Source organism: Chenopodium album, chromosome 6 (assembly GCF_948465745.1).
Source record: "Chenopodium album chromosome 6, dcCheAlbu1.1, whole genome shotgun sequence".
NCBI classification, from domain to species: Eukaryota; Viridiplantae; Streptophyta; class Magnoliopsida; order Caryophyllales; family Amaranthaceae; genus Chenopodium; species Chenopodium album.
In genome coordinates this window covers 4,709,271-4,735,552 of record NC_137839.1, presented here as the reverse complement: position 1 = coordinate 4,735,552, position 26,282 = coordinate 4,709,271, and the positions used below count along the sequence as shown (strand labels likewise).

The window sequence follows — 26,282 nt, the reverse complement described above, 5'->3', positions numbered from 1 at the left end:
ACAAAATGCGTAGCAGAAAAGATTACCTTTCATTTTGATGCACACGAATTACAAATATGTAGACTATTACAGATTTCTAATTGTTACGTGCAATGTACTTAACAAAACAATCATACATATTAAAAAAAACCGATGACAAAGTTATAAGGAATAACACAAAAGAATTATGAAAAGTTTGACCCATTTTCTTATCTATTTATACAACTGAGTATATATTAATAAAAAAGAAGTCTACGTGACTACGTGTCATTAATTTCTCCTAATTGTTTCTCATTTCATGTCATCAACTTATATTAAAAAGATTATATTATAACCACCAATTCCAACGTTATATGGTTTACCATCGATATAATTATATTCTCTTTAAAAACAAATTAGTACGAAGTATTGTTGTAAATTATAAGAAGATTGAGTCTGAAATTATATTTTGTAGTACGCTACTCCATAATGTTTAACTCCTTGTAAATTCGTAATGACCAAGTATAAGATTGAGTTAGCTAAGCAAACCTTTAACAAAATAATTCAAGTTTTTTAAATGCAAAGTATAAGTTACAAATACACTTATGACTTATCTACAACTCCAAACCTCTAAAATCCGAGGTACAAGTGCGTCAATATTTTGTTGGTATACTCGTAACTTTCTATAGCTTATATACCTTGAAATACACAAAGATACTCACATAATACTTGTACATTTTGTCACCTTCCAACCTTGAAGTTGGGGGTTCAATTCCCACTAAAACCACTTTGAGATTCTCTCACTCTCAAATGTCTGAATCGCAAATATCGGAAAAAAAAAAAAAAAAAAAAAACTCTTACATTTTGTATACCCAAATGCGTAAGAGAGGTTGTCAACGTGTCAAAGTACGGCTACTGTTTTCATCTAAAAACCCGGAAGAATTAAAATGGAGGATGCTTTGCTGTTAACCCAGTTGTCTCCTCTGATAGACCGTCAGCTATTTGGTCGGAGTTCATCACTCCATTCACAAAAACTCCGATCTCTCAATCTCTCACCATTTATTTTCTCTCTCTTCAATCTTCACTCCCTTCATTTTCCGGCGAATTTCCAATAGAAATTCTCCCCTGTTCATCAACAAATTGCTAATTTGTTGAGTAATTTATTCAAAATAATCCTATAATTCACCTAATTTCTTTTTCAATTGTGAAAAATTAGGGTTCCGATCACCTGGAACTTCGCAAATTTGGGTCGAATTGTTCGTAATTTTTGATGGTGATGAGGTGAGATAGAGGAGAGAGAAAATGGCGACGACGAGGAGAGTAGGGAAGTATGAATTGGGAAAGACGGTTGGAGAAGGGAACTTTGCTAAGGTTAAGTTTGCGATCAATTCAGAAACTGGAGAAAGTGTTGCTGTCAAAATTTTGGCTAAAACTACCATTCTTAAGCATAGGATGGTTGATCAGGTTTTAATCTTCCTCCTTTTTTTGTTCAATTTTAGCTATTAAATTGTTATTACTACGAAGAATTAGTGATTTCCTAGATTTTGGTATTGCTACTTTATCTTTGCTATTGTTAATTCGTTACTTTATCTTTGGTATTGTTTTAAGTAGACATGATAAAACTGACTCGTATCGAAACTGGCCTGGCACGACCCGATAATAATATTAATGAATGTTGACCGTGTTGTGTCATGTGACTCTAGACTTGAATATGACCCAAACCGGCCTAGACGATTCATCCATTGATTAGGACCCGGGGCGATATTGATGTGACCCAAGGACCTTTCAAGTTCAATCCACAAGGGAAGTTGGGAATTTGATGGCCTAGATGAAATGGAGTGTGACAGTGTGTTTATAGTGAATTTCTTTTACGGGCCGGTTTGGTAGATGGTAATAAAGACAGGAAATGTAGTGAGTATATGGGAGAGTAATTTTCCAATGTTTATGGCAATGCAGTTCCATGTGCAAGTTTATGTATTTCTCCATAACTTTCCATTCCTACTTAATGCCACATCTTCAAGTGGTGATGAATGTGAGAGATGATTTAGATAGGATAATATATATCGAGAGTAAAGTTTCATTACCATGGATATTAACGCAGATTCCTCTGACATGCAAATGTATTATCTCGTAATGTCATTTATTACCGCTTACCAAATGGTTAATTAGTGTCTAATGCTCTTGGCTCTTGAGGCTATATGTTAGTTGGGAAAATTGACCTATGCTACCTGAATCATACTCTTTTTTCAGCTTGTAAATTATTTGAAGGTTTATACAATGCTGGCAAAGAATGTGAATAAAATTGTCGGGGTCACCTAAAAACTTTTAAAGAGTGTCTAGAATACTTTGGGGAGCAACATGAGAGAAGATTTCGCAATATGAAGTAAGCTCTTGTTTGTTAGCCATGTGAGTGGGAGGAGCATCATTGATTTTACTTCAAAGTTTCATTGGTTGGCCGAATCCTTTAAGTTGTTCTGGTTATGGCTTGTGGACATCAAGTATATGATGTCTCCTTTTTCGTTTGTTTTTAATTTTTCCCATCAGTTAAACAGCTATCTAGTTGCTGAGTGGAGTTGCACATCTCCTGTCTTAGAACTTGTGTTGAAATTATTTGGGCTTTGTACTTCAGGATCAGCCACGTAGTTGGTGTCTCAATCTGCTGGATTTCAAATATCTTTTATTATTTTGCAGATTAGACGTGAGATATCCATAATGAAGATTGTTCGACATCCTTTCATTGTCAGATTACATGAGGTATGTGCTCATTTAGCTAAAATTTTATATGGTTAGGACTTTTAAGGGATTCTTTGTTCATGCTCTACTGTTCTTTCCACATTTGAAGGTTTTAGCTAGCAAGACAAAAATATACATAATCTTGGAGTTTGTGCCTGGTGGGGAGCTATTTGATAAAATTGTAAGACTCTGCCATTGCTAAAACTTAGAAAGATTAACCCATTTAAATTCTGTGGATGACTTTTTGGTGAAGAATTCTAGAGAAATTCCCACCTAATTATGTTGTTCACCTCACAGTAGCTTCATCATTGTGTATCAATTCTGACTAATTAGTTTGCTGTTATTATTTGTTGCCCTTTGTATTAAGCTTATAGGTTCACAAAGGCAAGTTGTCTGAAATGGAATCTAGGAAATACTTTCAACAGCTTGTCGATGCAATCTCTCATTGTCATAAGAAGGGTGTTTACCACCGAGATTTGAAGGTATATGCATGTTATTGCTTTACATTGATTAATATATATCTTCAAAGAACTTTTTCTGCTGTTTTCCCTAGATCTATGGTGATATCTTTTATTGTTCATATTCTTACAAGTATTTCTACAACTGCATATTTTGATCCTTTTTTTTTTTCAATCCAAACCCTGCAATATCTAGCCAGAAAACCTTCTCCTTGATGCACGTGAAAATTTAAAGGTTTCTGATTTTGGGCTCAGTGCCTTACCACAAAATGTAAGCATCATCAAGTTATCTGCCTTGAATAATTTTTATCTGCCTTGAAGCTTTTACTAATAATTGTGTTACACATCAGGGAGTTAATCTTCTTCATACCACATGTGGCACTCCTAATTATGTTGCACCTGAGGTAATGCATCTGTTACCATTGTAATTATTGTGTCCTTCTCCTGCACATACAATTTTCTCTTTTGGCACCATGTTTAATACTTGTACGTTACTGAAATTCAGTTTTAATGATCAACGATGACTAAAAGAGTTATCCCAACATAAGGGGAGTCAGTTGTTCCATTCTGTTTGTATTATCCTTGTCCTAAACTAAATATATAATAGTAGTAGGATATCTCTTCTTGGCCCAAGCATCTTGCACATTTGTGATTCATTTCAAACTGAATACTTTTGGGCTATAGGTAAATCAAAATGGTGTCCCACTATCCTAGTGATGAGTTGCATTGGTTCCCTCTCGGTGTTGAGAACGAGCAGCTAGATTTGGCAGAATTTTGTAATGATGTGTGATGATACCTTCCTCTATTTTGATTCTATTCAGAGAAACTCAATAAGTTGACTGGTCATACCTTCCTCTTTTGAATGATGAATGACCTTCCTCCTTGAATCTTCTTGGCACAAACAAGGATCCATTCAGCATTTTTCAAACTTAATATGAAGTGCAGTCATATTAGAACTCCCCAGTCCCCACCCCAGTTGTAAACATTAACAACCAAGTAATGACTTGACTGCTTAAAATCACTTCAGAATGCAGTGGACATTCTGCACAGGAAGTTCATCAAGGCTTACTTGCTTGACAATTTCCAATCAATCATATAATTTTTGAACAAAAATCAAGCAGTAATGGTGATCGTTGTCTCCTGGAGATATTACAATTGATTTGTTTGCATTTGCAATTTTGCATTAACTCGTACAATTTTAGGAGGGCTAAAAATATGCCTAAATGTCAATTGAGGAAATTAATTTGGTAATGGAATGGAATTATTAAATATATTTGTTAAATATGTTTAACCATTGAGTACTTTTACACTGATATTGAGGTATTGAATCTAGAATTTACCGTAACAGCCTAAATATACTGAATATTTGTGTTATTTCTGGCATACATATTTTACCTTAACAGCCTAAATATACTACTTATTTGTGTTATTTGTGTTGTAGTTACTAAGATGACAGTTATGTATAGAGGATTGTTTAGCCATGACTAAATATAAAGTAATTGCATGAATCCTGATGCTACTACTACTACTATCGCTTCCTTTTTGTTTATCTCTTTGAACCATTAAAATGAAGCTTTTGAAATATTCTCCTGTAAAAGGCTAGCTTTCCAGTTTATGCTTGCAAGACAATATCATAAACAATTTGATGATTTATTTGTCTGTTATCGTGGTCATTTTCTGCATAAATCATAGGTTCTGAACGGCCAAGGATATGATGGTGCTGCTGCAGATATTTGGTCTTGTGGAGTTGTCCTTTATGTCCTTCTAGCTGGGTATCTCCCTTTCGAAGAAACGGACCTTCCCTCCTTGTACAAAAAGGTGATCAGTTTGTATTGGTTTGCTAATCTAGAACTTCACTTTAAACATTATGGAGTTGATGCTTTTAACAGTGTTATTTCTTATCCCTGGAATATTTTGTCTGTCACGGTAACTGTGCTTGTATTAAGGTTTTTATATATTTATTTTATTATTTATTTGTATTTTTTACTAAAGTAATCGTATATGAGGTCTTATGTTGCTCTGGTTGACTCAGTATCTTTATCCAACCTTCAGAATTATGGTATGGTTGACTTAGTCTTTTTAGAAGCTGCTTTTTGCTTGAGTTTATGCTTCCAGAAGTCGAAGTTTTCTAACTGTTTTGCTGATCCCAATTCCTTTTGTGATGGTATTGAAAATTTCATGAACCTGAAGACTATAGTGAAGCATTCCCCTGTTTTTGTCTTCTATCCCGGTTGACTTTCACTATTAATGTTTAACTGAAGGTTTCTGCTATTGTTCTAGATCAGAATAACGCGGGTTATATAAAAGACTGCTGTTATAATTGTTGACAACATAGATGGATATGATGTGTTTTGGGACAAAAGGAGGCAAAAGGTTGAATTTTGGCTGGAACGATGGTCCGACGGGGGGGTTTGAAGGGGTCTGTACGGGGGTTTGTTGACTGGAGATACTGCATGGTTTGTGGCATGCTCCTCGGATATGTGGAGCTCTACAGCTTGTCCAGGGGCTTTATGGCTTTATACAGTTAGACTCCCTGCTTCATTTCTGGACTTTCCCCTGTCATACAGGGGTCTGGGTATTAGTGCAAGCATATTAAGAATTCTGCTCCTTGTTCTTCATAAAAATAGCTGTTAAGGGGTTTGGGTAATGATCAATCTTAAAAATAGCTGTTAAGAATCAAGTGCAAGCGATAATCTTTGTAGACATTTGATTGATCATTTGTAATGTTGTTCATTGATTAGAAGGAAATAACTTGATCTTTTTCATAGGTATTTCATTCTTAGAGGAATTTTCCTAGTTGAATTCTTGTGTCTTTCTCTGATTTAATTTTCTTGACCTTTTGATTGCCTTCACTGATACCAATATACCGTCAATTTGTAACAGCTGCAATAGTCAAGAACAATCTGTGCCGGTTAGTGCATCATAAATATTTTTCCTATTAGGCTGTTGTAGGGTTTCAAGTGCCTGAAACTTCCCTTGTTCCTTCAATTTGATGTCAGTTACGATTCTTACAACATAAAATTAGCCTTTTCCGAAGATTTATGCTCTTTTCACCAGGCAAGCTTTATCGGTTTGGCTTTGAATATAGAAAAATGGGATTTGATTAGTTTAAGTGAAGCAGCAGATTGAATTAGCTGGACTGACGTGGAGGAGAATGAGATCCTTGACCACTTGGACTTCCATATAGGTGACTAGATGCTCATTCTAGTCTGCATACACTGCCTCTATAATTGACTCTGAACATTGAGAGGTCCTATTGTATATCTGTATGACTTCTGTTATGCATATCTTTCTCTTATGACATTGATTAGCACATTTATAATTCAAATCTATTGGACTATGCTGTTACTATGAACGATTATTGTTTGGATTGACAGTTTTTTCCTTTAATAAATTAGTCATATATATCTTATTATTTCCCTGGTGTACTTGCAGATAAATTCTGCCACATTTACGTGCCCATTCTGGTTCTCACCAGGTGCAAAATCATTGATTGAAAAAATGCTTGACCCTAATCCTAACACTGTAAGTGTATATCACCATCTAGTGATCAAAATTAGATTTCTCTTTTATCTTGTTACACTGCCTGGACCACTATTGTGTTCATAATCAATTTATAGAATAAAAATTGAAACGTCTTTTAAATTTTAATTGTTCTCAGCATACAAGTGCCCCATCCCCCATGCTTAATTGCTTACCATGTCATCCATTGCCGAGCCCAGCTAATTTAAGGAGAAAATGGTAGTTGAAAGAAAATTGTTTATTACGGAGTATTTAAAATTTTATTGTACATATATTTTCACTTTTAGAAGAGAGATTATTATTAATTTTTTTATTTTTTATTTTTTTTTTATTGAAAGCTTTAATTCCTACATCTAACATATTAATATTTCATTTAGACTACAAATCAAATTTATTATGTTGTATTTGTTGATGTACGAAGTATAAGATATAATAATATATAATACTTTTCAAGTCCTTAATTTTCTACGAGTAAATAACAATATTTTTTCCAATAAATTTCAATTATTTAACTATGATAAGGTTAAATTATGATATAAAAAATAAATGGGTTTTTCTAAGCTATACTCCTAAGGTATTCGAGTTTCTAAGGTATACCCATGCTTTTTCAAGTTTCTAAGCTGTGCCCTTCAACTCCTTATCAATACTAAAATGTACCCTTATTAGTTGTTTAAAAGTTATTTGAGAGTATGATTTCGTGGCACCAGTTTTCATTATTAGGGTTGCGGTGGCTAAGATTTCTTTCTCCTACCATTTCCTTATCTTTTTATCATCTTTCTATTAAATTTATAGTTAACTTTAGGTGACATGGAAGTCCCAAGGAGGGTACCATTCAGTAATGGTAGTGAGTTGAGGGGCACAACTTAGAAATTTGAAAATCTTGGGTGCACCTTAGAAACTCGAATACCTTAGGGGTATAGCTTAGAAAAACCCAAAATAAATAGTATGAGTGAGCTGATGTCTGATTTTGAAGCTCGAAATAAGTTGGGCCAATAAACTTGCCTTGCTACTTCATCTTATTCTGTTTCTTTGATGATACAGCGTATTTCAATAGAAGAAATTAGAAATGACCCATGGTTTCCGATGAATTACATTCCTGCTCGACAAGGTGTGGAAGAAGAAGTTAACTTGGATGATATTCGTGCTGCTTTTGATGACATTGAGGTCATAGTCTTGCCCCTGATCTCCTTGTTTCCATTTAATTTCCTAAGACTTCAGTATTTTGGATGAAACACTTCTCTTTTCACGTTTTCTAGTGCATATCTTCAACCATTAATATCTTTAATTATCGATAGGTAAAAAACATTAAAACTATGTATTTCAAAAACATACTTTTAGAATCTAACAGGATCTTACATGACGATTTTTCCTTAAGTATAAATCACCAAAAACAGAGAAAGTAGAGTATGTGAATGGTATAAGATCAAAGTGCACAGAGGAAGTATAACAGTGCATATGTCTGTTGTCTTCCTCGACAAAATGCTTTATTTATCCCTTTGATGAAGCGTATGCCTCATGTCTGCCCCGTATGCTTAAGCTGTTATAAACTGATCAATGCTTGTTACCGCTTTTCTGCTGTAGTTATGATGTTGCAGTTTATTTTTTCTTTGTGGTTAGCTTGATTCTGTAACTTACAATAAGTTTTCTTGGGCATTATTCTGCAGGACCATTTTGTAACTGAGCAAACTAGGCACCTGGAGAGAGGCCCCATGATAATGAATGCATTTGAGATGATTACCTTGTCTCAAGGTCTGAATCTGTCAGCCTTATTCGACAGACGCCAGGTATAGCATCTAAAACTTAACTATATATTGAGTGTTATTTAAAGATGCAGTTGGTAGCAATGATGCACATTTGTTTTTATTTTAGTTTTTTCTATTTTATAGCTGGCTTTTAGTACATTGTGCTACTATACACTGCTAGAGTTAATTCCATGTCATGGTAATAGGTAACTGCTTAGTGCCCGCTTAAAAGTTGGTCCTTAGTTTGCTTACTTCTTGGACATTTTACTCTTGTTTTTTTTAAGGATTATGTGAAGAGGCAAACTCGCTTTGTTTCGAAAGAAAGTTGGTCCTTAGTTTGCTTACTTCTTGGACATTTTACTCTTGTTTTTTTTAAGGATTATGTGAAGAGGCAAACTCGCTTTGTTTCGAAAGAATCTCCAAAGGCCATCATTTCGACAATTGAAACTGTTGCTGAATCAATGGGTCTCAAGGTCCATACACGTAACTACAAGGTGTGCATCTTAATTTCCTGCGTTTATTTTGATGTGTTCTCCATTTAAATTGGGATCATGCTTTGCAGCTTGTATGCTCAGTTTTTTGTTCTTTTGCTTTACCGTGTATACCATTGTTCTTGAATACGGTATTGAAGTCATTTGTTGAGATTTAATAAGCCTAATGATAGTGTCATTGGTGACTATATTCTAGATCGATAGGGAATAGCCTAGAACTTTACTATTGAAACATGTTTATTCTTTTGAAAATTTGGTCATCATTTCTGATATATATAGTAGCTGGAAAGCTTATTATAATTTTTTTTTTAATTTTAAAAATGGAATATTTATAAAGCCTTTTTTCAGACAATTGTCAATTAATCCACAACTTTTAGTTTCTTAGTCTTCATTTCATTTCTTTTTTGTAAAGTTTGGTAAGGGTCAGGCCTCTCAGCTCTTTTCCATCAGATTAACTAGTTTGACAACAGAATTTCTGATTCTGGGGATACTTATTCCTCATATGCTCTCGCCCCTTGTGAGGATGTGGCTTGTTGTGGTTAGGATACGAGGCAACGTTTTACTAAGGATACTCAACTTCTGTTGTTGGAGTCTCTGAGGCATTTCTGCTGATGATTAGGTGAATAATGCTCAAAGGAGTGGTAACCTTGATGAGGATCTAAGTTGTGTAAGTTCTTTCTAAGGGATTATATGTTTCTAAATATTGAGACGAGGACCTATTGTTGGATGTATTAAGGATGAGTGGAAGCAGGGGGAAGGGGAACTGGAGTTTCCCCTTAAGATAAATCGTCTGAGAAAATAAGGATGTGTCCATTTCATGACAGATTCAAGGACCTTCAAAAGGCACCCTTGGACTGAGAATCCTGCACATTATAATAAAGGGGCTGCAGGGAGATGTATTCTTGCATGTTCCCGTGGCTGAGTAGCATTCTCAACAGGTTGCTTTGGCATTTTTCAGCAATAAGGAGGCTGATTGCCATCTTCAGAACCTTTGATGCACGATTCTTCAATTAATCTGTTATACAAGGAAAGATACAAAATCAATATCCAAAGATTTTCCTAGAAAAGGTTGTGGAATAGTTTAAAATTGAACTCTACTTATGTGGAGTGTCTTATAAAAGGTTTCCACGTTGAAGTTTGATCTTTTAGCTTTTTTTAGGTTCTCATATTTTGAGCACTTCATGTCCTTTAATTTATTTTCCTTTTCATCTTTCTAGTATAGACTTTCTTGTCGTTAATGTAAGCTTGGTAACAGTTTGATATATATGCCACTTGCAAACATTCTATGCTGAATTGGAGTGTTGCTTCAGCTGTCTGGTAAGGATTGGAGTGCTTCTCCTTTTAAGCAAATTAATCAACTCGATCTAAGTCCCATGGGAAATTTCCTTCAGCAAATTGGGCACGTGTGTCTTGTGCTATTTATATTCTACCTTATTTATATTGAATTTCTAAGGTCAATTAGCTTAATGGTTCTCTGTCTTTGTTTCTTTTTGTGATCTAGGCATCTAGCCATCTAGGTGTGGTTTAGACTACTGTTAGATTATAACTTGAACTATTTGAGCCCTAACCTTTTCCTTTTGTTGGTTTCTGTAGACAAGACTTGAAGGAATATCGGCTAATAAGGCAGGACAGTTTTCTGTAGTGATAGAGGTAGTTCAATTTTATTTTATTTTTTACAAAAAATAAAAAAAAATTACAATAAAAATAAAAATTTGTGTTGAACACTTGAGCTATGCCCCTTGAAATCCTAATAGTATTTTAAATCTCTCTTTGTCCTTATTTCAGGTCTATGAAGTTGCTCCCTCACTTTTCATGGTTGATGTTCGGAGAGCCGCTGGTGACACTCTTGAATACCACAAGGTTAGCTCCTAACCTCTTTTCTAATTTACAATAGCTGTGGGTAAGACTGCAATGCTGCATACATTGGCAACAAAGTATATGGTGCTTTTTTTGACTTCATAGTTATGTAGCTAATGTTTATTTTTCTTACCTTTTCCAAAAAAAGAAAATAAAAAAATAATGGTTATGAATGAAGGAAATATGGCTGGATTTTAATGGGCGTGCGAGTTTTTTTGAATAATCTCATTTACTACATGACCTTGCAAATTTCTAAGATGTCCTTTTATGTTCTTGGTCTGCAGTTCTACAAGTTCTTTTGTGCTAAACTGGATCACATCATATGGAAACCAAATGATGGTATGACACATTCCAGTCTACTTAAAACCATATCTTTCTGATTTGGTACTAGTGTACTACCATAGGATGGAGGATATTATATGAGCAGGCAATGATTAAAAGAGTTTACCTTATCTAATTTATGTATATTACATTACAGGAATAATAAAAGATGGTTCCCAAAGCGTTGAAAATAAGTTTCATCGAAGAAGTTACTCGAAGCCTTAAAGGAAGTTGTCGTCAACGAGCCAAATGAAATCTGTCAAAGATCGTGAGTTTGTGCAACGTATCTATGTTTATAGCTTCTGTATGTCTAGACCAACCTTGTAAAAATTGTTCAATCTCTCATTTGTATCATTATCCTGTTCTGGATTGCGCTGGGTTATGTACTGATGCATTTTTACTGAGTATCTACATCTACAGCGCATTTCTGGATCTTGGAGGCAACTTTCTTAAGAACTGTATTTAGTTGTCTTCAATTGTTTCTAAATAAAACTAGAACGCGAATCCATTCATATATGTAGCAAAAACATCAAAATATGTGTCACGAGGCATTCAGGTTGATGTAATGCTATTGTTCTATAGAATTATCCACGGCTGAAAATCTGAGCAGACAATTGTTTTTAAGTTTTTATAAATTACTTCGGATTATCCTTATAATTGTTGTTACTCTTGTTAGTATCTGTTTGTAACATCGTTGGTAATTTGATCGCCGAAGTATTTTAGCCTTTTAGGATGTAGCCTGATGGTTTATATGCATGTAACACACAATATAGCGCGGAATATATTAGTTTATGACCATCATCAAGGTTTGAGAGCATTACTTTGTGCACAACGTAGATTAGCTAATCAAGTGGTACTCTTGTATAGTTGTACTCCCTCTGTCTCTAAAACAAAACTTCTTGTTTTGACTCTTTTTGAGATAAGCAAGAATTATTAAAGACGAAAGAGTACTAGCTCATCTTGAGTAGACTTAACATTGATACAGACAAGTCTACTTCAATTATAACATGAATGCATGACAAATTCAGTTATAACATGAATGTCATTCCAAGGCTTTTGACTCATTAAGTTTCCTTTGTTTTTTTCGCCAATTCCAGAAGCAAAACAAAGGACATACATACCAAAATCAATGCATTAATGACTTGAGACCCAAAAAATGGACATCATAATTTGATATACATGTAGTACACTTAAATAATTATGGTATCATCATTCATCAATAAATCAACCTCCTATTGCCAACCTATATGCAAAATCTCTATAGATTAATTCCTAAAGTCGATACATATATAATCTCTGTTCGGATACAGTTGTCACGTTACTAGTTTAAATTACAACATCAACGAATAAACATATCGACTGATCATGGCTGAAAAAGCTTATTCTTACACCTACATTTCCAAGACACAAGATAATAGTTTTCATCTTGTTGGGACGATACTCGGCGTGGAGGAATTACAAGAACAGCCATGCAAGGCCTGCAATTCATGCACCTGTTTGTACACCTTGGTGGTCGAGATCCCAGCACCGATTTTTTGCTCACTGATATTCCTATATTTTAATCCAAAATAAAAATGTAAGTAATTAATAAAATTATTTTACGTCTTCTAATGAACCATGTGATTATGTAAAAGTGTTTATATTATAAAGTTGTGAGTAAAAATTATCATACAAGTAGATACAACAATATATAATATAATCCAATATAAAGTAGCAATGATGTTTGTGAATAACAACTTTTGATCATATTAAACCAAAACTTATCAAAATAATTTATTTTAAAAAAAAAAAAAAAAATTGGTAGAAATAATTGTGTTTTAGCTATAAAAGAACTTAAGAAGTACAAAATTAGAAATCAATAAAGATGTTTATAATGAATAATTTAAAATGTTCAAGTTAAGTAATCCTTGGTTAAAAAACACATACTAAAGTTTATTATTAAGAATTTCCTCAACAAAAAAAATTGTTAATAAAAATTACTAAAGCATTAATAAAAAAAAAAAAAAAGAAAGAAAGATAATTCATAATTGAACCTTACAACTCAATGACAATAATATTGTAATTATGAGTCAAAAAAAAGTGAAACAACAAAAAATGTCAACTAAAAAAGAACGAAGGAAGTAATACGGAGCATATAATTGCATGAGATCGGATTTGAATCCTTACCTGAAATGGAAGGAAGAGAAGAGAAAGAAATGACGCATGCCAAAATGAGAGCGGCCATTTGTAGCCTGAATGATTTATAGTTTGTAGTAACCATTTATATCAATCTATATACTCAATTTTTTGAAGGTAAAATTGAGAGCTTCACTTGTATAAAACTGAAGGTTAATATAATAAAGTGTTGTTCTTTTATTCTTTTTTGCTTCATGTAAATAATACTGAAAAGTAGATAACATATAATATAATACTTCAGTATGTATGTTTTCTGGTTTTTAGAGGTGCACACTATAACTATACTGTACTCAAATGTTTCTTTTTCACGGCACTATGTTTCACTCGTTTTCTTTCACTTTCATCTTATTTTATCACTTTTGTACGTTTACTTTCTTTAACTTATCTTTTTTACCTTTAATTTGATGTTTCTTTATGATATGTTAGCTGAAGTCAAATCAGATCATTTTGAGACGAAGTTTTTGTTGGTGTTGTTGATTACGCGAGTGCATTCTTACTAATGCTTATGGTGAGCATGCCGACCATGTGGCTCTATCTATATGACTTAGTAAGAAATGGTATGATTGTGACACAATACTAAGCTAGGTGTATGTGCATGCAACCACATGCCGTGTGGGGTTTTAGAGACCGTATGTAGCACGAGTATTATTAGGGTTACTATAGTTTGTTAGTACGGCTTGAATCATTTGAATGTTTGATACAAGTTTTTACTACCTACGTCTAATATAGTCAATAAATATCTCACTTTTCATTACCTATAATATTCGAAAATTATGCTTTTTTCATCCCACATTAGATTATGTACGCATAATATTTAGAAGTAGATCAAGCATACAAAAGAATTTGCTTTAATCTTTTGCTATTGGCTCATACTAATACTTCCTATATAAGATTGATGTAATCATCTACTCTTTAACAATAGTAGTTTTGTACCCTCAATTTTTATGATAGAAAATGACCTGAAAACTTGAAAAAGGTTCATTTTTTTAAACAACTTAAACAAAGTGAAATTTGGTCAACATGAAAGATTGGAAGTTAATGAGCCCAATGTTTTTGTTAGTTAGTGGGCCCAATCCTTTGTGTAGTTTTTATTGAAGAGATTTGTTAACACCATGAGAGGAGTCTGTTGGTAGTCTCTGATGAAAGAATCCAAGTGTCTTTGAAAGATAAATAGTCATCACTTGCAATATTTTATAGCAAGGGTTATTCTTTGAATCTATGTATGCTTTAATCCATTAGAAAAGAACTCAAATATTATTGAATAAATTAAATAATTTGGAACTCTAATAATCGAAGTCTAAGTTTTACGGTAAACAAATTCATAACCTGTAAGTGTAAAAATTTAATAAAATTTTGATATACCCTTTTACCACGAAAGTTTAAATCCTTAAATCTTTTACCACAACATATATTTTCGGCTTTTTAAATAATTAAATACAATCAAATTTCTTGTAAACATTTTTTCCTTCCCAATCCAAATCAACTTAGTAAAATTGAACTAAAACAAGCAAAATCAAGTTTAAAAATTAAAACACACTTTTGAATGTTGTTAGATATTTCAATCCATAAATCAATTTTGTTTTTGGATTGTATATGTTGAATGAATGACAGATTATCTTTAGCTAAAGATGAAGTGAACAGTTAAAAGTTTTTTTACAAGAATTTATGTTTGAAAACTAATTCATGTTGTGCTTCAACATACACCTATCTCATGACTTGACCTTCTTCTGCACAAACTTTAGCAATAATTGAAGGTACTAATGCCTTTGTCTCCCACTCCCCACCTTTCAATATTTGGTTGGACATCTCTGATTTTTCACATGAAATTTTACAATTTTAATTCTCCTATACTATTTACTACACAGTAGATTTATACTTATTGCTACAAAAGTGTGAGACATTTCTCATAAATAATTTCATATACTATCCAAAAACAAACACAAAATATTCACATTTTGACTAATCCTTGTAGAGTCCAAGTTCCTGTATTCCAATTATTTGATGTACACATAATTGTGAGTTTGTGATTCATATTGTACGTCGGTATGTATATATGATTTTGTGAATGAGAGACGATAGGTTAATCGTTGAAATTTGTGAATAATTATGTCACATCTCGCTTATCCTAGTGTTATGTTTATGTACATTTAGTTTGATAACATACTAAAGGACCAACTCAATCAAAAGTTTAAGTTAATGGTTGAAGCTCGAGAATATATTTTATAGTCTATCAAATTGTTCTTTTTATTTTTATTTTTATTATCAATTAAGAGTATGTACGTACTAACGAGAAAGAAAAAAAATGACAATTGATATGTATGATAACTCACAAGTTCAAATTCCTTTCTCATTAGTAACTTGTATTACCCTAGTACATCATCAATCGAAAAAAGAAAAATCTATCAAGATTATGTAGTGTTAGATCAAACTAAAGTCTACTCAAAAGGCAAGGTCATTTTAAGCTTTACAAAGATCTTTACACAAACAATAGTTAGGTTTTACCAAATTATTATTCCTACACTTGTGACTTGTTTCCTTACACTTTGAAACATGGTAGAACATTTGCTCGTTCCATACTTCCACGCCCATGCATCTCCATCATGGAGGGAGTATTTGAATGTTATCATACTGCTATCATTGTTAACAAGTACATCTAATTGTTAGGTACTAATTGTCACGTTGCGCCGACTTTTAAGTATCTAATTAACACTAAACGACATTTTATAATAATTGGAACATTTTCCTTATTACTTACTCCATATTTTTCATTTTGAACATAGATTAGGTTAATGATAACGCGTATATAAGATAACTACTCCGTACTCCATACATAATTATCTATATATATCATGGACCAAAGGCATCTAACAACAGTAAATCACTATAGCACCCAAAAAAATAACAGTGTAAGATGAGTATAACATTACAAATTGTACAAAAGGAGGGGATATTATGTCACATCTCCATGTCTAAGGAATCATAAAATGTGTGATGAATGGTTAAAGTTTAATACAGTACAAAGTTATAAAAACAAATAAAGAAGACTTAGACAGTGTGATAATGTGATATGACAACTGAAAATACACCAAAGAAAATTTACATCTATCAAAAGAATTTTTTCTTTGTCCACAATAATTGTATAGTATAGTATTTTTTTTTTTTTCAACAAGTATAGTATAGTATGTTCAAATCGCAGAAAAACATACAGTATTTTGTTTATTTGACTAACTATTAACCTTGATGAATGTTCAAACATAAAGCTTGTTAATTAAGGTCATAGAATCTGATTCGTGTAAATTAGATCTCTTATGTACTAAGAAAGCCGAAATTGTAGGTATTTAGAATTTAGAACGTTGTAAAATTCGTTAAAAGAGTGGATCGAACAACATTATGTAAAACTATGTAGAATGTCATGCATTGCTAATTTGCTATATTTGATGTCTTGGTAATGATATTATTAGTACATAGTACATCACTTCCAATATTTTAGGTTAATATAATTAGGGGTAGAATATTATTCGAGTTAGGAGATGATAAGAAGCCCAAATACTTTGCCTTGGGCTGGAACAAAAAGGTAAGGGCCCAAATATTATTTGGGTTAGGAGATGAGGTGCTATGCGGAGCCCAAACACTTTGCATTAGATTTTTTTTTTTTTTTAAAAAAAAAAAAGAGGCATAAAGGCAGATGATGATAATCGATTTCGGTATTCCCTAAAACTAAGAGGGAAGCTCTAACTATTCCTCACTTTGCATTAGGAATTAGGATGTATAAATGTGTAAGCCACAGGCTTGAGGCTTGTACATAAGGATTCATATAGGGAGCAAGAGGCAAAAATGAAGCAGAAAGCTCCAATTTTTATTTTTTTTTTCTTTTTATTATTTTTTGATTTTTTTTGTGTATTTTTCAAGTTTTTTTTTGTAATGAAAATAAAGTTTTAAACTAAAATAGTTGCCAACTACAGATCAAACTAAATAGGAAGAGCCATACAAAACTAAGACCTTGTACCGAAAAAACAACCTTGAATAGGTTGTCAATGGCAAAATGAGCTTTCAAACTCGTTGCCATCACCAAAGTCTATGACCAAGACTCTTCCTATTATCACCAACAGCAACTACTAACTAGGGGAAGCCAAAGACTCCCAAACATATGAACGGCGACTCTAGCAGAAAGATATTCCTGTCCGCGGCTGCTTGAAAACTCGACTTTACCCATGACTAAGAAGCTTAACATCATCAGGCAGGTATACACTCAAAAGGGTATCAATGGTGCGTAAAAAGGAGGGTCTCCCATCTGCAGGAGACAAAATCTAAACGGGCTGCTTCATCCCGCAAAAATGACCAGGGTAATGCAATTTTTGCCAAAAGATACCCCTGGAAAACAATCGAACCTGAACTGATGTAACTGTCAAGCAACTTATCACGAGCAGAAAAACTAAAGATGGCGGTGATATTCAGCAAAGAATATCACATTTCCACAGATTACCCATGAGCATATCAACACCACTGCTGCTAAGTGAATTGCAGTGTTGGAGGTTCAAACCAACCAGGCTTTTTCCTAACTGGATAAGGTACGGTAAGCTCTTGTTTGATATCCTAGAACAGCCTGATATGGAAAGAATTTGTAGGTTTAGTTGCTCTGAGCATGATAAAGCAGCAATGCCTGAATCTGTTACTGCAGAGTTTGAGACATCGAGATCATTAAGCAATGGGCAGCTATCAGAAATGACCACTAAGCTCATATCAGAAATCTTCCTGCACCCATCAAGATTGAGCTCTTTGATGGTCTCACCATGGAGCCTAGCAACAGCAAGAACAGATTCATCGGACAGGTTTATGCAGCCACTGAGGTTCAACTTAGCTAGCCCCGCCACAGAGCTCTCAAGAAGCGAGATAATACCCTCATCTGACATCCCATAGAGGCCACTCAAGTCTACCTGCCTTAGGCTTGGGCACATCTTACCCAAAATACTCAAGCCAGCACTACCAAAGGCAGGGCAGTTTTTGATGGAAAGACATCGAAGGGATATGCAAGGGTATAGGAGGAGGGAACCTTGGAAGGACACATCCTTAAGACCCATGCACTTGACAAGGGAAAGTGATCTGAACTTAAAGCTGCAACTGGAGAGGGCGGCAACCAAACCAGGTAGAGTAATCCTATTGCAACCTTCCAAATGCATGCTCTCTAGAGCTTCGGCTGATTTCGAGAACGCCAATATACCATTGTCTGACATGAAGCAGCCATTGCGGAGGTAAATCTGTTTGAGGGCGGAGCAGCCCTTGCCAATGGCTTCGATACTGAAATCTGTCACTCCAAAACACGAAGAAATTGACAAGGACACCAAAGCCTTCAAACCTTGGGCATTACCCATCACAGAAAATCCTTTTTCAGTCACATTCTTGAGGTTGCTCAAAGTAAGGCTGGTGATGGACTTCCCATAGTGGCCAATGACAACAAGAGAGAAATCAGAGATGTTTAGGTTCTGAAGCTTCACTTTGGACACAATTGATGTGTTTGATGAAAACAAACTTGCAAGACCTTGATCCCCAACTAAAGGGCAGTCCTTGATGGAGATTGATTCCAGTTTGGGGCAGCCCTGAGCAATTGCTTGCATGCTGTCATTGCCTATTCTAGGACATGATTCAATTGACAAGGTTGTCAAATTCGGGCAATTTTCAGCAATAGCAATTAAACCCTTGTTGGTAATAGAAGGGCACTGGCTGAAGTCAAGCTTTTCCAACATATGGCATTCCTTCGCGACCTCAGAAAGGCCTTCATCACCAATAGAGGAAACATTCCACAGGGACAAAGATTTTAAAGATGGACACCCACGAGCTATAGCTAAGAGACCGGCATTTGTGACACCGTGAGTAGAGTTGCTTCCCCGAATAGAAAGCTTCCCAAGTCCACCTCGAGCAGCAGTTCCAACTGCAATAGCAGCAAGTCGAGTATCTGTAGCTTTCTTCCCTTCCACAGACCTCGTAAGACAGCCATCCACCTCTTTGTCCTCAGACACCATAGCAGTGTCATTGTTGCATATTTCAGCCCTGCGGATTCTGCTCAAAAGAGTAAGCCATTGCTTGGAGACACAAGCAGAGATGCTTCTCTCTTTGCCAGCCATTCGCCTGAAGATCTCAAAGAGGCATTCGTCGGGAAGAACATTGATGGATGATCTCGTCGCTTGCTCAGATTCTTGACCCCAGAGTACAAACGGGGCACTGATGCGTGCACGTTTGCAAGCAGAACCAAACACATCCACATTGACCATTGAGTTAGCACAGAATGCACTCTCATTGCGTAGTTCATCTTTCCCTGAAAAATGGACATGAATAGCATACATAAGCAACAGCAAATCACAAAAACATAGACATTATGCTGAAAATTGTTATCCTTCTCATTTCATATGAATTTCATCCTACCTTAAAAAGCTACAAAATTCCAATTAATCATGAAGCAAGAAAAGTTTTCCAGGTTTACTTAATCTATGGTTAAGTAATATTTCATCCAAATTTCAAAAACCCCAATTGAAATTAAATCATCAGTTATGATCATGATCTAAGCTAATTAAAAACTTTAATCCTATACCACATTTCATTTTCCGCAATTATAAATACCATTTAATTTAAATAGGCATTTGGGCATTATGCAATCTACCTTGATCAATTATTCAAAATTCATACAATAATTTCATATTTAGAAAATAAAGACTTATTGTACTACATTTAGACATGTTATAATCATATTTTCTCAAAATTCACTAAGTTTGATCACATTCAGACAAATTAAACAAAAACCCAATTGAAATTCCAAAATAAGAAATTAACTAGTCTAATAAAAAAAATAAAAACAACTAATTAATCAAGAACAAGATGAGAGAACATACCACTGTAGTTAACAAGAGTCGGCATGACTGAAATTGAAGTTGAAAATCTACAAAAGAATCAAAATTGAAGAGAAACCCAGAAATTATAAACAAAACCCAGAAGAGCTGAACAGGATTAACAGCAAATCCAAAGCACATTACAAAGATTAACAAATTGATCAATCAAGGTGAAAAGAAGAACCCTATAGAGAGAAGTTTATAGGGAAAAAAATGGTTGATGAAAAAAATATGTGAATATGAAATGAAATCATGAAATTGAAACAAGATTTATATGGGTTGGTAAGAGAGAAAAAAAATATGAAATGATCAGATACATTATGAAAGAACCCCCCTAAATGTTTTGCTATAAAATGATAATAGTATGGTCTAATACAATGTATCTAAATGATCCTACAAAAATAAAAAAAAATATTACCGATTCTAACGTTATTCTCCCGCCCCCACCTGACCCCACTTCTCTCTTTCATTCCACTTTTGCCTTCTAAGAAACTTGAAGCCGCTTCCTACTAACCTATGGTTGGAGGTGGTAATCAGGTCGTTTGATTTGATTTACTTTTTACGGGAGGTTATTGGATTGTTTGATATTGATGTACATTTTAGTTAGATTGTTTAAAGTCGATTTATTAAGTGAGTGTTGAATTTATTTAGTTCGGTTATTATGAATTTAGGTGTTATTGTTGTGTTAAGTAGTTTAGTCTCGTTTGTTGTACGAATTAAATAGTTATTTATTTGTCTAAAATAATTGCCATTTTGTTACTCAAGAAAAGTATAATCATAATCTTATTTATAAATTAATTTTCAAAAAGTACAGAGTATTTTTTAATTTAGTCCCGAAATTTAGGATGAGAAAATATAGGGGAAAAATGATGTCAAAAATAATTTAAGCGTGAAAATTTCAATAAAAAATTGACATGTGTCCCTTAATGACAGCATGTTTTGTTTTATTAATACTCCGTAGTTAATTGAATAAATAGGGTCGTTTGGTTTGGTTTATATTTTGAGTCGGAATAATTTAAGTTGTATTATAATTGAATGTAGGATTAATTTAGGCATGGACCATTTGAATGAGTTAGCTTTGAAATATGTTGTTGACTAAAAGGGATTTTTTTTTTTTTTTTTTTTACACTGAGGATTATTATGGAATATATACATAATTATTAGTCATATTTATGTTTAATATCTTTTTCTTTTATTAGTTGAGTGGACAGGTGTCAAGTGATAATGTGGCATGATTTTATGAAGGGGGTTATGCACTAATGCCTTATGCTCGTGTGTTGTGAGTATGTTTTATTAAGTGCATTATTAATGTAATAATGAAGTTATTATTGATATGTTGAATCCAATTTGAATGGACTTATTCACCAAATTCAATCCGGTTAATTTTTTAATTTAATCCAAAATTCGAAATTAAAGAAAATCTGTCATTTTTTGAGCTTTTATTATTGGCCAGTGATTCAAAAAAAGTATAAAAATTATCTAATCAACAAAATTAGCCTTAAAATGATAGTGTTTATATATATATAATGTACGAATTACATACTAGTCATGTTTAATTTCAATATCTTTTCTTTAATTATGTGGGTGGACATGTGTTGTGTGAGAATGTGGCATGATTTTATGAAGTGGTTATACTCGTGTGTTGTGCATGCATTTTATCAAGTGCAACATTACTGTAATAATGAAACTATTATTGATATGTTGATTTTTAATTTAATCAAAATTCCAAATTAAAGTAAACTGTCATTTTTTTGAGCTTTTATTTTTGACTCGTGATTTAAAATAAAAAAAGTGTAAAAATCATTTAATCAACAAAATTAGCCTTAAAATTACCACGAATATTGTATGTCTTGAAAACATAATTTTAAAAGTTAATAGTTGGCTAACAATTAAAATAACAAGGGCATGGTGGCTAACAATTAAAATAACAAGGGTATGTTATATATAAAAAAAATAATAATAATAAAAAAAAAAAAAAAAAAAAAAAAAAAAAAAAAATTAAAAACTTGCTTTATTCACTTTTTTAGCCATCTCAATCCGATTTGAAAAATCTTTTTTTTTTATTTAAAAATAAAGAAAAATTCAACCCAAGTGAATTTAATTTGAAAGAAAATTAACCTGATTAGATTTTATTCAATTTGAATTGAAATTAGATTTTTTTTTTTTTTTTTTTTTCAAATAAGAGACACCTTTAATCACAATTATTTATAAGAGAAATAGATGGATAAATAATTTTAGTCGCCCGAATCAACCGATTTTAATTTGGTTAGGTGTTGGACCTATGCACCAAGGAGTCAATCTCCCCATCTAATTAAAAGAATGGAGAGGAAACTTCTTTACCAATTGATGGGTGTCCTAATCCTTTTGAGGGCCAAGAAACAAAACACAAAAACTTAACAAATTTTACTTTAAAAAAAAAATAAAAATAAAAAATTAGTCAAAATTTGATTTTAAAATATCCATAAATTATCATTTTATATATCAAACATTGCCACCATCCAATAACCATTAAGCCACCTAATAACAAACAGAGATTACATGGATTATAGCTAGAATGGTTTAAGCAAATTTACATCAATTATGTAATAAGGTAAAGACTTGGGCTTAGGAATAAACTTACAAGCTCAAACAATCAACGATTGATGTAAGAATATATGAAAACCCTGCATGTTAAGAAAATAATATTTTATTAATAAAAGAAGGGGAAAACATGAGGAAAAGCAAGATAAAAAAAAATAAAAAAAAAATAAAAAAAAAAAGGAATTAGAGGATTATAATGAACCATTTAACATGAAAAAATGTGCTAAATCATAAACAATGCAACATGAGTAGCTTAAATTAGGACTAATTTTGTAAATCAGAAATTTGATCCTTGAAATCAAATAATAAGAAGAATACTTACAAAATTAATCTCTAGGAATGAAGTAGTATTTTTCAACCAGAAAGATTACTCCACTTATGTTTTATCAAGGGACCTACACTCTATATATATAGGACTTAATTCAAGATTTATTTTGAAAAAATATAATTCTAATACATGCACCTAAATAATTTTAATTTCCTTATAAAAATGAAAAAAGTGACTTAATAATAAAGAGAAGGCATGTTCACATAGCATGGTTCTCTAATACAATGAATTATATATATTACACATGTTGAAATAATGTATCAATCACAATTTTTGTGATATGCTTCTGATTTTATTAGTTAATATGTTGATTTTATTTATACAACATAGATTAAAATGATTTATGCACATTAAGGATTGATTACTTACCTTTTTATTATATGCACACGTCATAGGACTTGTCTGGCAGTTTATAAAAATGACGAGTATCCGAGTCATAAATGTTATTAACGTTATAACTTGAACCACAATAATTTCATTTATATACTTAAAGTAGAGTTTCAATTATTTTTCATCATCAATTAATTCATACAGCGCAATGAATATGTATTATACAATTAAAAATATTTTAATTATATATATATAATCACTATTATTACTACAATAATTATACTTTTAAGTAATTAATATGCATCCATTTAGCTTAGTAATTAATAGTTATTGTTAATTTTTGTAATTTTGATAAAAAAATATTATTAACACAATATTGTTTATCATTTTTTATAATATCAATGTATAATACTAGCCTAATCAATTATCAATATATTTTGTATTAAAAATAAATGTTAATAAAATTATAAAAGTATTAAATTGTTTGTGGATAAATTTAATATATGGTTGTACTTAATTATATAACATATGATCGAGCATATATATATATATATATATATATATATATATATGATCTAGCATTTTCAAATAACAAATACATGCATTTTCTGAAAATTAGTTGTGATTTTTTAAAAGGGATTCATTACTTATTATGTCATATACAAACATGACCCTTTGAAATTAAAGCTAAAATATCATGAATTTTCTAGATTCAATCAAGTTCAATGGATTCATCGATCTACTACATACTTAATATTAATATGTATGGGTCTGTTCACATTTACTGAACTGAGTTGAACTGAACTGAGTTGAACTGAACTGATTGGAGCTGAACTGAATTGAATTGAGCTAAAATAAATATTTTATGAGAGAGGGAAATTGGGAGCTGAACTGAACTGAATTGAACTGAACTGAACTGATTAGAGCTGAACTGAACTGAAATTAAGTAAATGTGAACTGACTAATAATCTAAACTCATGTAGGAAGGAGTCGTAATCCTTCCCAAACTTTGTGTTACATGATACTTCTTCTATTCTCCTAAAACATACCTACTTTATCTTCTTACCCTATTAAATTGAAAATAAAACAAAGATCGGAACAACGAAAGATTCAAAATAAAAAATCAAACCAAGTTTCAATAAAAATAAAATAAAAAACCTAAATCAATATCTAACAAAATCAACAAATTAAAACATATGTATTTAATTTTGTGTATAATAAATTTAAGAAACAACAATCGACCATACTAGATTAGCCCATTTTAATTGACCATTACACTAAGGATGTGTTTTATTCACCTAATTTTTACTTATCTTAAATGAACTTATTTAAACTCATCTAAACGTATTAAGTCATATTAAAATTTGTTTTAGTTTTAATTTGAACTTTAGTTACTGTTGAGCCCATGAACAACCCACATGTGAGCATTCTTCTTGTCCCACACTAAACACTAAAAGGGGGAGTGTAGTGGTAATGAAATCTCACATTGAAAGAATTCAAGAGTTACCACCACAATATAAGGCTAAGGGGCTACTCCCCTTATTGCCATATAGTTTTGAGGTGGAACCTCCTTGGTCTTGTAAAAGTGGTGGACTTGCACACTCTCCCATGACGGGTGCGGCCCAGACCCGTATTTAACATGGTATCAGAGCCAGACCCACGATCTCACGGTTGGGGCCTTAATGGCTAAGGTATACTGGGCCAAAACACTATGGACACTCACATGTGAGGGAGAGTGTTGAGCCCATGAACAACCCACATGTGAGCATTCTTCTTGTCCCACACTAAACACTAAAAGGGGGAGTGTAGTGGTAATGAAATCCCACATTGAAAAAATTCAAGAGTTACCACCACAATATAAGGCTAAGGGGCTACTCCCCTCATTGCCATATGCTTTTGAGGTGGAACCTCCTTGGTCTTGTAAAAGTGGTGGACTTACACACTCTCCCGTAACGGGTGCGGCCCAGACCCGTATTTAACAGTTACCCTAATCGAAACTTTTTTTTCCTGAATTAAATTTACCTAAACTTAAGGTGAACAAAAAAAGGGGTCTTCGAGACTAAAACATGACCTAGCAAGTGAGCATGTACTGATCCATCCGCTAAGTGAACCGGTCCTAGTCATCAACCTAGCCAGATCAACCGCCACTTCTACATACAAATATACAATTCTACCAATTAAGCTAAGGTGAACAAAAAAAGGGGTCTTCGAGACTAAAACATGACCTAGCAAGTGAGCATGTACTGATCCATCCGCTAAGTGAACCGGTCCTAGTCATCAACCTAGCCAGATCAACCGCCACTTCTACATACAAATATACAATTCTACCAATTAAGCTATGCATTATTATTAGAATATATATTAACATTCCGATAATATACCTCAAGCTTCATATATGGAATTAGTTAAACTCACAATTGACGTGAATGTGCAAATGTTGGAAGTTGAGTGTATCAAGCAATTGGTTAAATTATTTGGATGTCTCGGTTCCATGTAGCAAATTTTATATAAATATTTTCATTGAGAACGACATTGTGACAGGAGGAAAGAGTTGTTGGTCAACCAAATAACATAAATAAATCAATAAATATTAATTAATAAAAATATAAAAGTACATACGTAATAAACTTGCCCTTTTTTGGGGAGAAAGCTTACCAATTTCACTACTACACTAGTGACAACAAATAATAAAATAAAATAATTAGACGGTCCAAATATAATAATAGTATATGCAATGAACTTTGGTTAGAGTGTTTTAAGTCCAATGTACAACAAAGCCAAAAAGTGGTAAAGTGTGTTTATTAGACTTTGAGAAGAAGGATTAGAATTGAATCAATGTACGTGTACACATTATTTTTGTATATTTCTTTATATAAAAAGATTTGGGGACTACTTATCATATCAACATT

At 32.8% G+C, this 26,282-nt stretch overlaps 2 protein-coding genes across 3 annotated transcripts; one reads left to right on the top strand and one right to left on the bottom strand.

Moving 5' to 3' along the window:
- The first annotated feature begins 869 nt into the window (after positions 1 to 869).
- Positions 870 to 11,717, top strand: LOC145634369 (CBL-interacting serine/threonine-protein kinase 24-like). 2 transcript variants are annotated; one of them, XM_081685788.1, is made up of 15 exons: positions 870 to 1,422; positions 2,650 to 2,712; positions 2,801 to 2,872; positions 3,066 to 3,173; positions 3,346 to 3,420; positions 3,500 to 3,553; positions 4,842 to 4,967; positions 6,585 to 6,674; positions 7,713 to 7,835; positions 8,336 to 8,455; positions 8,791 to 8,907; positions 10,498 to 10,554; positions 10,690 to 10,764; positions 11,046 to 11,100; positions 11,240 to 11,717. In XM_081685788.1, exons 1-15 carry the CDS (start codon positions 1,261 to 1,263, stop codon positions 11,305 to 11,307), a joined length of 1,365 nt encoding a protein of 454 aa, XP_081541914.1. In that variant the 5' UTR covers positions 870 to 1,260; the 3' UTR covers positions 11,308 to 11,717. The 2 variants fall into 2 exon arrangements, with proteins under 2 accessions (XP_081541914.1, XP_081541915.1); XM_081685789.1 differs by lacking the exon at positions 6,585 to 6,674.
- Positions 11,718 to 17,242: 5,525 nt separating this feature from the next.
- LOC145635656 (EIN3-binding F-box protein 1-like) lies at positions 17,243 to 20,574 on the bottom strand. Its single transcript, XM_081686978.1, has 2 exons — positions 20,139 to 20,574; positions 17,243 to 19,567 (listed from the first exon to the last, which is right to left on the bottom strand). The coding sequence occupies exons 1-2, from the start codon at positions 20,161 to 20,163 to the stop codon at positions 17,709 to 17,711; spliced, it is 1,884 nt and encodes a 627-aa protein (XP_081543104.1). The 5' UTR covers positions 20,164 to 20,574; the 3' UTR covers positions 17,243 to 17,708.
- Positions 20,575 to 26,282: the final 5,708 nt, after the last annotated feature.

What these genes read in the sequence shown, in the direction of transcription:
- LOC145635656 (XM_081686978.1), bottom strand. Translation starts at nt 20,163, where the DNA reads ATGCCGACTCTTGTTAACTACAGTG. An exon ending in GACTCTTGTTAACTACAGTG is followed by an intron (nt 19,568 to 20,138) that starts GTATGTTCTCTC and finishes TCCATTTTTCAG; the next exon opens with GGAAAGATGAACTACGCAAT.
- LOC145634369 (XM_081685788.1), top strand. Translation starts at nt 1,261, where the DNA reads ATGGCGACGACGAGGAGAGTAGGGAAGTATGAATTGGGAAAGACGGTT. An exon ending in AGCATAGGATGGTTGATCAG is followed by an intron (nt 1,423 to 2,649) that starts GTTTTAATCTTC and finishes ATTATTTTGCAG; the next exon opens with ATTAGACGTGAGATATCCAT. An exon ending in CTGCTTTTGATGACATTGAG is followed by an intron (nt 7,836 to 8,335) that starts GTCATAGTCTTG and finishes ATTATTCTGCAG; the next exon opens with GACCATTTTGTAACTGAGCA.